Below are 11,743 nucleotides of genomic sequence, written 5' to 3'. Positions count from 1 at the left end.
TGGTTCTGTCATTTTGTGGAACCGCCGGTCCAGCGGGTCAGAACTTTTTAGAGATCCACCTTCAGAACCGCTGCAGCAGCTAAACGGGTCAGAGACTCAGAACCAGTCCAGGTTTTATTTACTCTTTATTTCAGAACATCCCGGCCCGGTTCTGTCAGAAAGTTCTGAGCTCAAAACAAACCAGAACCAAACAAAAAATAATAATAATCAGAATCGTCTTCATCACTTCACTCCTGGTTCCGGTCCGGTCCGTGGTTCCGGTCCGGTTCCTCTGTAAAGCCGTCAGTCGGATTGTTTCTCCTGTTCTCAGCCTGCAGCGCCCCCTGCTGACCCAGTTGGAGCTACACGCTCTGGACCCGGTTCTGCTGACCTGGAACCAGAACAGGGGTCACCTGATCATCAGTCAGCCGATCACAGCTGGGCATCATCAGAACCACCTCCAGTCCCCCAGGTTCTGGACGTTCTGATGACCCAAACTATTCAGTCGGGTCCAAACGGAGCAGAACCCGGTTCTGGTTCAGCTGAAACCTATGAGGTATCAACAGAACCAGAACCTGGACCCAGAACTCACTGGTTTCTTCAATAGGTCAGAGGTTCTGGTGGACCCGGCTCAGTTCTGAAGCTACCTGCGTGCAGCTCGGCGGTTCTGATCCGACTCTCCTCCAGGGAAGAAAAGCCCGCCTCTCCTGTGGTTCCGGCGTCGCAGGTCAGAACCCGAATCGGACCCGTCCCGCCCTTCAGGTGGATCTGGATGCTGTCCTGGATCAGAACAGAACCTCAGTTTGATTGTGATCTGGCCCGACCCTTTCTGCGGTTCTGCTCACCTCGGTGGGAGCCGGAACCTCCAGCCTGGTTTCTTCCGGCGCCTTCACCACCAGAACCGTCTGGTTCTGGAGGTTCTGCAGCCCGACCAGGTCCTGCCGGGTCACATAGGCCAGCCTGGACCGGACCGCCGTCAAGGAGAACCGGTTCTGATCCAAAGGTAGAGGGACAGGTTCTGAGCCTGGACCAGAACCAGAACTTTTGGTTCTGCTAAAGGTCCAACAGTGTGACCAGAACCAGAACCCTGCAGACGGTGGAGCAGAGGTCACCAAGCTGAGGTCCAGAGAACAGGAAGGGGGTGGAGCAACAGGAAGGGCGTGGAGCAACAGGAAGGGGGTGGAGCAACAGGAAGGGCGTGGCTCAGCTTTTATAACAATAATACATATAAATAATTACATGATCATATTAATGTTGGGGATTTCTCACATAGTTATCAGTAATAATTTACCAGTAATGATTAAGTGCTATTATGTGACCAGAACTTAGTTCAGTTTAATTCCTTTTGGATCTTTTCTGTGTGATTCTAAATGACCTACAAGTGACCGAGAATCTGGATTATTGCAGTAAAACCTGCAGCACCTTTGCATAAAAAAAGAAAACAATAGTTATTGTTTTATTATCTAACCCTCTTTACTATTAACAAAATAGTGGAGAAAAACTAAATATTCTGCGTCAAAGCATCTTGTACGTAGGGCATCAGTGTGAGTCTGTGGGGGTCAAAGGGCAAAAGGCTCAATCTTATTGGTCACTCAGTTTACTTGTGTTAATTTGGTGCTTTTTCTGTGAGCTAAAAATGATTGAGCTCCTCCTGCTGTTCTAAAGTTCTGCCTGAGCTTTTTACCGTGCCCGGTTCTGACGGGTCGCCTGTTGGCTGTCACCAGCAGATGTCGAAAAAAAAAAGTTAGACACGATCGGAGAGCAGCATAAAACTACCAGCACAAACCTAAACCACAAAATCAGTGGACCTTTTTTTTTTAAACAAACGATGCGTGGAGTCCAGATGATGCAACATTGTTTGCTTAATTTCTACTCTTTTGGGGAACGTTTCGTCTGAGACGCTCAGTAGGAGCAGCAGATTCTGTCATCCGGTGACCCGCCAGAACCGCACATGGTAAAAAGCTCAGCCGGGATCCAAACGATCGCTGCTAGAACTACGAGTGGGATCAAACTGCGCTCATTCATTTACAGAAAAAGTGCCAAGCGGCCCTCTGATAACATCCTGCAGGCGTCTGCGCATAATTCTGAACTTTAACCCTAGAAAAGAGTTGTAGGGCGTAGGGGACAGCGCGACCCATATTTGGAGGTCTCCAGTCCTCGACCCGGGTTCGATTCCCGGACCCGGCGACATTTGCCGCATGTCTTCCTCCTCCTCCCCCCTGGCTGTCAGCCTGCTTTCTTACACTAGAGAAAATAAAAGCCCCCTGGAGGGGAGAAGAAAAAATAGAGTTGTATACATACAGCAAATTTTAAACGTTTTTATAATTCACTTAAAAATAATCTAAAAATAAACAAATGTTATTTCCAGGTAAAAACATTTAATTGAATATTTATTCTGGCGGTGCTGCCAGACAATGGCTATTTTTAGAACTTGCTCGACTGACACGGTCGTCTCGGCTACCGGGTTGGTGACCCCTGCGGTGGAGAGTCCAGAACCAATCCTGATACCTCCTTCCTTCCAGCAGGGTTCTGGTCCGGTTCTGATCCGAGGATCCTGCTCACCATTACTGGTGCCCTTCATGTTGTGCATTTCAGAGTGAAGATGGAAAGTTTGAGGTCCAAAGTAACAAAGAGCAAATTATTTCAACAAAAACATTTTAATTTAAGGACAAAACAGGAACCAGCCTGAGCTCCGGTCCAGAAGCCTGAGCTCCGGTCCAGAAGCCTGAGCTCCGGTCCAGAAGCCTGAGCTCCGGTCCAGAAGCCTGAGCTCCGGTCCAGAAGCCTGAGCTCCGGTCCAGAAGCCTGAGCTCCGGTCCAGAAACCTGAGGTCCGGTCCAGAAACCTGAGGTCCGGTCCAGACCCAGTTCATCACAAGTGATCCTTACTTGTGATGAGCAGCAGGTGAGCCGATTGGGTTTCCATAGCGATTAGCTTTGTTTTCCTCTGGATGTTTTTGGGGCCTGCCATGCAAAGCAATGGCAGGAACCTATTACTATTCTCCCAAGAAAGTGTCTCTTTAATATTCTTTATTTTTCTTCCGTAACCGTTAATGCGGCTCATACCGCTGGGTGCACACCTACAAATGAGGTATCAAAACGTGCAGAAAATTCACGCCATTGTTGCTATTACTTTTGGTGGGATTTGGGCTTAACGTGGCGACATAATTCGCAAAAAACTACGAAAAAAACCCCATTATAAGTCAATGGGAAAAATCCTGGAAATACCCTATTTTTGAGGATTTTCTGTGTCGTCACAAATTCACCTAGAAATGCCATTCAAATTTCATTTTGTAGATACGTCTGTGATCTCTTCGAAAGTGAAGACGGCTCGTCGATACCAGTTACGGTTTGTCCACAATTTGCCTCTAAGCGACCCAAAGTTTCTCATTTTTCCTAAAATTAGAGTGCGTCTCTCGCTGATTAGAGTGAGAAATGAAGACAACTTTTTCACCCCAAATCATTTTTGAAATCGCCATCACGCCCACAAATATCGCACGATTAGTATCAAAATCGGTCCTCACATTGATACGCCTGTCTGCTCCGGTAAAATGTTTTCGAAATTTATCTAGATCGTACGGTTTTCTGTCACGGTGCTTCAGAGCAAAGTCATGCGACAGGATTTTCTGAGGCTGTCTCAGGCTTTCTCCAATGTATTTGAATAGAATTTCAGATCTGGGCACAACATTTCTTTCTCTCATCGCTATAAATGCTCTGAGTGAGGTACAGATATGAATCTCGGGACTATTGCAGAAGACACATAGGCCTCTCATACGCTCCAAACGCTTTTCGAATATGTATTACGGTTCCCGAACAGGAAGGATTTGTTTCCAATGCTGTTTTTCAGTAAAACGTGTTTGCTCAAACACACATTTGTGTGTTTCAGAGCTCAGAGCTCACACCTGCTGAGACCATTATTTACCATAGCAACGGAACTCAAGAGGCTATTGGCTGCTGATTAGGACTACAAATACGCATCGCTGTAGTTCTATCTATCCTCAGTTGAAACAGATCAGGACTGAACTGGCCTTTAGAACTAATTGCTGCTATGGGCTGTATATAACTGATTTATATTTTTAAATCAGATAATTGCTCTGTTGAGCATGATATAACTGATTTAACCCAATGACTGTTATTCATGGGATTAGTTTGGCCCTTTGAAATGAAGCTTAACATTTCAAAATAAAAGCCTTGAATATTTTTACATCAACTACTTGTGTGTTGCGCATTATATAACTATTTTAACCCAATGACTATTACGCAGGGGATTAGTTTGGCCCTTTGAAATGAAGTTTAACAAAAATTTCAAATTAAAAGCCTTGAATATTTTTACATCAACTACTTGTGTTGTGAGCATTATATAACTGATTTTATCCAATGACTGTTATTCATGGGATTAGGTTAGCCCTTTGAAATTAAGTTTAACAAAAATTCCAAAATAAAAGCCTTGAATATTTTTACATCAACTACTTGCGTTTTCAGCATTATATAACTGATTTAACCCAATGACTATTACACATGGGATTAGTTTGGCCCTTTGAAATGAAGTTTAACAAAAATTCCAAAATAAAAGCCTTTAATATTTTTACATCAACTACTTGTGTTTTGAGCATTATATAACTGATTTTATCCAATGACTGTTATTCATGGGATTAGTTTGGCCCTTTGAAATGAAGCTTAACATTTCAAAATAAAAGCCTTGAATATTCTTACATCAACTACTTGTGTTTTGCGCATTATATAACTATTTTAACCCAATGACTATTACACATGGGATTAGTTTGGCCCTTTCAAATGAAGTTTAACAAAAATTTCAAAATAAAAGCCTTGAATATTTTTACATCATGTAATTGCTCATTTTGGCTTTATTTGACTTTTTCATCCAAAGCACTGATAAACATGGGATTAGTTTGGACCTTTGAAATGAAGTTTAACAAAACTTCCAAAATAAAAGCCTTGACAAAATTTTAAATCATACCAAATGGTGCGCGTCCGCCTTACTTAACGTTCTTGTGGTTCTCCGCATGCCACTGATTACGTTGCGGCGTTCTTTAGCGTCGACGCCAATTTGTAGCGTGACAACGCCGGGCCCAAACCCGACGGGCGCGCCTCGGCAGGCCCCGGCTAAATTTCTTCCGAAATTTTCTAGTTATCATTTGCTGTTTTGCTTCAGCAGTAAATGAATTTCCTTCAGTAAACATTAAACTTAAACTTCATGGGTTCCAATACTGGTGAGCAGGACCGACCCCTGAGCAGAACCCATCAGAACCGACCAGAACCTGTTTAAACCAACAGTCTGCCCCCCCCACCCCACCCCGGTATCGTCCAGGTGGAGCTGAAACTGAACCGGACCGGACCGGACTGAAGGATATCTGGAGTTGTGCGGGTCATCGGTCAGGTGGAAGAGCTGCTCGGCGCTGGTCCGGATCAGAGAGTCCAGAGTTTCCTCCACCAGCTTCAGGTCGGCCATGTTGGACCGGGCCCGGTTCTGACCCAGGTAGCTGGAGGCGGGGCTGCTTCCTCTGCACACAACATACTGGTTTCACTGGAGACACTGGGAGAAACTGAGGTTCTGGTCGTTTTATAGGTCCGAAATACACAGCAAACAAACTGGACCTCTGATTCCCTACAGAACCATCAGAACAAACGGTTGAGAACCCGGAACCCGTGGGCGATACGATCAAAGTTTCAACAGATTCATAAAGAACGTACGAACTCTGCAGGCGAATAATGAGGTTCAGGTGACTGGTAGAGTAAGAACGTGTAGCAACAGCTAGGCTACAGGTCAGTCTTAGGTAGCAGATAAAAGCTACATTAGCTAAGCTAGTAAATAATGGCGGCAAATATCTGATGTTTATCTTAATATTCCACAGTGGAGAACTCAGAAACTGTCAGTATTAAATGTAATGAACGAGGAGAGAGATCCTTCTGAGCCTGGGCTTGTTTGGTGTTGTCATAGTAACTCCATAGCAACCGCCTACCAAGATGGCTGTCAGCTACAAAGTTCCTGGAAGTGTGACATCACATGAGAGCGGCAGACCTGGAACCGGATCACTCACATCCAGCGGATCCGGTTGACGGACTCCTTCTGGACGAGCCGGACGCCCTGCAGCACGTTGGTGATGTCATAGACGCGGCGGCGGCGCGTCCTCAGGCTGGCGATGGCGTTGCGCAGGTCCAGGCAGCCATCCGGCGCCGTCAGGAACAGGTCCAGGAACCGCCGGGTCAGAACCAGCAGAGACACGTCTGGGGACGACACGGCCCGGTTAGAGACCCGCAGAACCGCACGGAGGCCGCCACCACTCGACAGAACCAACCTTCCCGGGTCTGGGTCCGAATCGGCCCGTTCTGCTGCTGCTGGCTGTAGGGAGACACGAGTCAATACCGGCCCGGATACCTCTGACAGAACCACAATGGAACCGGATCAGAACCGCTTACCTGAGAGTCGGACCTGCTGGCACCGCTTTGAGAGCCGGATTCTGCAGGTGGGAACAGAACAACAGTTATCAGTTCTACTGGGAACCAACTGGGCTGGTTCTGATCCAGCAGAACCGGGTCAGATCAGTAAAGGTTCAGCCGGAGGTTCTGACCTGTTCTGTTGGGTCCAGAGCAGGAAGTTCTGGAGTAGCCATCTTGGTGTTAAAGGGAAAGCAGCCTTCATCCTCCTCTTCCTCACTGGGCCCAGCGGTTCCGACCCACTGGTCCTCGTCTTCCTCCGACCCAGCTCCCCACCGGTCCAACGGGTCCAGCGGCCCGTCCAGGCAGGGAGGCATGATGGGAATGGCGTCGGCGCTGACGTCACCCAACAGGACATCCTCCGGCAGGAAGTGGTCCTCACAGATCAGGTTCTGGTTCTGGTTCTGCTGGTCCGCCTGCCGCAGCGCCGCCAGCCACACCTGGAAGGACCCAGTGACCCGTTTAGAACCCACCCAGAACCAGCTTTGGCTCTCTGAAACTGATTCGTTCTCTAAACGGATCTTTGTCAGGTCAGTCCTGATTGACGTGACCTTTGACCTCTGAACTCAGAGGTCACGTGGTTTTCCAGTGACGAACCAAAACAGCACCAGATCCATGGAGTAACAGCAGGTGGAGTCGCCTATAAAATCTCATTATATGCGGATGACATTATTTTGTATATTTCTAATCCCCTGAGCTCAATCCCCAGGCTTATGACTAGTTTAAAAGATTTTGGAGAAATCTCAGGCTATAAAGTTAATGAAACCAAGTCTGAAGCTATGATGTTGGTGGGAAAATGGCCTACAGATTTAGATAAAGAGGTCACTTTTAATTGGTCCAAGAGGGGATTCAAATATTTAGGTGTGATGATTACACCACAAACATCGCAACTATTTAATGAAAATTATAGTAGATTAATCACACAAATAAAATCGGACCTGTCCAGATGGGAGATTCTTCCTCTGTCCCTTTTGGGCAGAATAGAAACAGTGAGAATGAATGTACTTCCACGATTAATGTATCTATTTCAGGCACTACCTATTAGGATACCTGCCTCCACTTTTAAAATTTTAGATAAAATTATTAATAACTTTATTTGGAAAAGGAGGAAACCAAGAATCAGACAGAAATTATTGTTAAGCCCAAGAGAAAAAGATGGCCTTGGTCTGCCTAATCTGAAATTGTACTACTGGGCAGCACAACTTCACGTTGTGGTCGAGTGGCTTGTACAGGATGAGGAGACCAACTGGATTGGTCTGGAGAGCAGCACATGCCCACTGGTACCTCTTGAAGCTATGCCATTTATGGAGGGAAAAAATTGGAAGGATTTAAAAATTGAAAATGTGTGGATTAATTATACACACAGAGTCTGGTCTCTAGTGAGGAAGAAAATAGGAGCACCTTTAACAATATCACGCATAATAAAAATAGACAAGATTATTGACTTCCTTCCAAACAAACTGGATACGGGTTATCAGAGATGGGCACAGAAAGGATTAATAAGAATTAATCAGTTATTCAGTGGAGAAACTCTTAAGTCATTTAAGCAGTTACAAGATAAATATGCATTATGCTCAAAAGATTTCTACAAGTACTTACAATTAAGGGATTATCTTTTATCACACAAAGAATGGCCTACCTTGAAACAAAATACATTACCTTTAGAAATATTTCTGATAAAATGTGTGGAGGAAAATAATAAGAGGAAGATTATATCTAATTTATATAAACATCTACAGATGCATTTCTCTGACAACTCTATAGATATCAAGCAAAAGTGGGAACTAGAAATGAACACTGTTATTGAAGATGAGCAGTGGGAGGAGATTTGTGAAAAAGGTTTTAAGATCACCCACAGTCCAGGTTGGAAGGAATTTGACTGGAAATTAAGAATGAGGTTCTTCAAAACACCTCTCAGTATTTCAAAATATGACAGAAATGCTACAAATTTGTGCTGGAGGAACTGTAATGAGATTGGGGATCACACCCACATTTTCTGGGACTGCCCAGTACTGATTCCTTTCTGGCAGGGGGTTCAGACAGAAATTAAAAAAATACTTAAGGTCACGTTACCACTGAACCCACTACATTATATATTGGGTTTGACCTCAGGAGAAGATACTGGGAAAAAGGAAGGCCAGTTACTACAGATTCTGCTACTAGTAGCAAGGAAAATTATAACTCTGTCCTGGCTCAAGCCTTTGCCTCCCACACTTCAACAATGGCGAGAAAGATTGAAGAATGTGTATATAATGGAAAAGATAACAGCAAACCTTCAGGTAAAAACTGACATTTTTCTGAGTGTATGGACCCCAGCTATTTCCCACATTGGATGGCCACACTGATAAAGATGCCAGGGGTTATAAAAAGCCTCCTCTGTATGTCTCTCTCTTTTAATGGAAGTCACTGGATATGTAAACCTCCCCTTCAGGTGAGAACATCAGAACCTTTCTAAGAAATGTCAACTGCCGAAATGGACTAAAATGTTTGCTGAGCCCCCTAATGTGTTGTTTTTTTTTTTGTTTGTTTGTTTTTTTTTGTTATGTAAGTGCATGTATAAATATACATATGCATATATGTTGGATTCATAATATTCTTAAATAAAGAATGTTCAAAACACAAAAAAAAGCACCAGAGAACCGAACAAAACATTTCATCCAAGTCCAGTTTAACATCTGATATTCCAAACAGAGCGGAACCATTATCCTGATCTGGACCTCCGGGACCTTCTGGACCTGACGAGCCGGTTCCAGGGAAACTCAGTGAAGGCTGGTTCCTGGTCTGGACTAAATCTGGACTGGAACTGGTCCGGTTCTACTGTGGTCCACTCCGGGTCTTTGTGCAACCTCAGTAACTTTGACTTTCTAACTCACTAACTGGACCGAACCGGACAGTAACTTCTAAATTTCGGTACCAGTATGAAACTGGACCTACCTTGACCCTCGCTGGATCTCGCGGGAACTTGAAGAACCGTTTTGGGGTTCTGTTGAACACTCCATGGTTGGACCCGTCCACCCGGTTCGGACAGCCGGAGACCACACACTTCACCATACTGACCGACCGAACCGAGCCGAACTGGACCGCCTGCTCATTCAGCAGCCACGGTTAGCCACTGAAGTTCTCCTGGAGTCACCGCGGTCCGGTTTGTTTTTTACCCACCGGAAGGGGATTTGTTTTCACCCCGGAAGTGGTGCCGTGGCGCCTTTTGGCGCCCTCTGCTGTCCTGGAGGAAATTCACCACCTTCAGCTTGTTGATCTTTGGTTCCTCCCACTTCTTCAGAGTTCTGGTTATAGACTTAAATACGCATTTATACGGATAAATGCGTATTTATGTCTTTGGTTCTGGTAAGTATGGTGTTTTTTTCAGCCAAATGTGGGACCGCATCGGCTGTCTAACGCCACCCTGTCGGCCATCTTGGGAGACGAACTGGATGCCAGTGAGCTGTACATGTTAAAGGGGAGTCAGGGACAAAAAGCAGTTTATAGATTACGTTTAGCAAACAAATTATGTTTTTCAAAGTAGCCATTTCTTTTTATCTGCGTCCGTTTTTCGACTCCATGAAGTTGAGCAGAAAATTATTTAACCCCAATGAGAAATGGAAACTGTTGGGCGGATCAGATGGTTGATTTAATCAAAGATGAGAGATTCACACAGCTCCACGATACTTACATGTATATTTAGGCAAATGTCTGGGACTAAAGGGTCAATATTTTTTAATTCTTTAAAGGATTAAATAATACACGTTAGGTAAATTACATTGTGTGACATAATAATGTACATTAGCTCTCAAAATTTAACACATCCTTGTTAAAATCCCAAATTTTGAGATTTAAAATATTTATTTATTAATTTATTTCCTTTATTTAACCAGGTAAACCCCGTTGAGATCTAGATCTCATTTTCAAGAGGGACCTGGGCAGAAGTCTGCAATACACAGCAACCTGGTTACAAAATAAAACTAATTAATACATATGTGCACATGTGTAAAACAATAGAAAACAATTTAAAAGCAGTGACACTGTTTGATACATAGAATCTTGTTGTCTGTTTTTAAGAACCGCTCGAAATAAATCCAATGAAATCAGTTCTGACATCTTGAGTTCAGACTGGAGCTGATTCACACTGACTGATCGTTTCCCCTTTTCAGTTCGAACACGTGGAACATGCAAAAGAAAAATATTATTAGAGCGTTAAGAATGGGAAATAACAGATCTATGTAAGAGAGAGCTAAAGTATGCTGAAGCCAAGCCGAATAGAGATTTATAAATCAGGATCATCAGGTGATTTTTTCTCCCTACGCGTAATGGAGCCAATCAGCTTCTGCATACAACTCACAATGATGTGTAAGACGTCTACTACCGGTTATAAACCTTAAAGCGCAACGATACAAAGTATTTAATGCTTGAAGGCATTCGGTCGAAGCATTCATATATAAAACATCTCCATAATCGAGGAGAGGCAGGAAAGTTGCTGCTACCAATTTACTTCTAGCTTTGAGATAAACAAGATCCATTTCGGTAATAAAACCCAATCTTCATTTTCAATGTTCATAACAAATTTGCTATGTGATTTTAAAAGAAAGCTCTTTATCTAGAATATAGCCAAGATATTTATAATTACTGACAAACTCAGTTTGTGCTCCAGCAGCAGTGGTAAACAATAGAGGGATTTCTGGTAGCTTTCTAGAGTGTGAGAAAACAAAAACCTTTGCTTTTGTCTGATAAACATCCAAAACTAACTTCAGAGTTTGTAAGTGTGTTTGAAATACATTGACAACAGACTGCAAATACTGCATTGCCTGTGATAGTGATGAAGAATAGCAGTACGTTACTAAATCATCTGCATAAAAATGATTTTAAAAAATTACATTGAGATCTAGATTGTGATGAATTATTTTCAAACTAATTTCCAATAAATAATAAAATAGTTTGATTGCATCAGTGTGAACAGCCTCAAACTAATATTTTGATGAAAAACATTGATTCAATTTTCTTTAATAATTCAATTAAAAATCTTATTAATCCCAGAGGGAAATTAGATGTTTTATCTCACATTACTCAGATTACCGATCTCCTATAGAGGTCAGTATTTCAGTGACTTTGAAAACCCCTCTGACTGAAGACGGTCATTATTATATATTATTATGCTGTGAGACTCCAAACGTCTCAGGAACATTTCAGACACCTTCCATCTATGTGGTGTAAAAACAAAGTGGTTCTGGATGTAAACGGGTCCAACCCGGTACCAGCAAGGCGTACCTAATAAAATGACCAACTTTGGACCTCCTGACTTACAGTCGACACAACAA

At 43.5% G+C, this 11,743-nt stretch overlaps 1 protein-coding gene across 1 annotated transcript; it reads right to left on the bottom strand.

The window, feature by feature from the left end:
- Positions 1–106: 106 nt before the first annotated feature.
- On the bottom strand, positions 107–9,787 carry e2f6 (E2F transcription factor 6). Its single transcript, XM_028040957.1, has 9 exons — positions 9,369–9,787; positions 6,569–6,874; positions 6,417–6,457; positions 6,296–6,339; positions 6,038–6,224; positions 5,351–5,500; positions 825–939; positions 627–759; positions 107–370 (listed from the first exon to the last, which is right to left on the bottom strand). Exons 1-9 carry the CDS (start codon positions 9,483–9,485, stop codon positions 342–344), a joined length of 1,122 nt encoding a protein of 373 aa, XP_027896758.1. The 5' UTR covers positions 9,486–9,787; the 3' UTR covers positions 107–341.
- Between the last annotated feature and the right edge of the window lie 1,956 nt (positions 9,788–11,743).

The sequence above is a fragment of the Xiphophorus couchianus genome, chromosome 15 (genome assembly GCF_001444195.1).
Source record: "Xiphophorus couchianus chromosome 15, X_couchianus-1.0, whole genome shotgun sequence".
Lineage (NCBI taxonomy): Eukaryota > Metazoa > Chordata > Actinopteri > Cyprinodontiformes > Poeciliidae > Xiphophorus > Xiphophorus couchianus.
The sequence above is the reverse complement of the archived record's forward strand: the minus strand, read 5'-3'. Positions and strand labels throughout refer to the sequence as shown.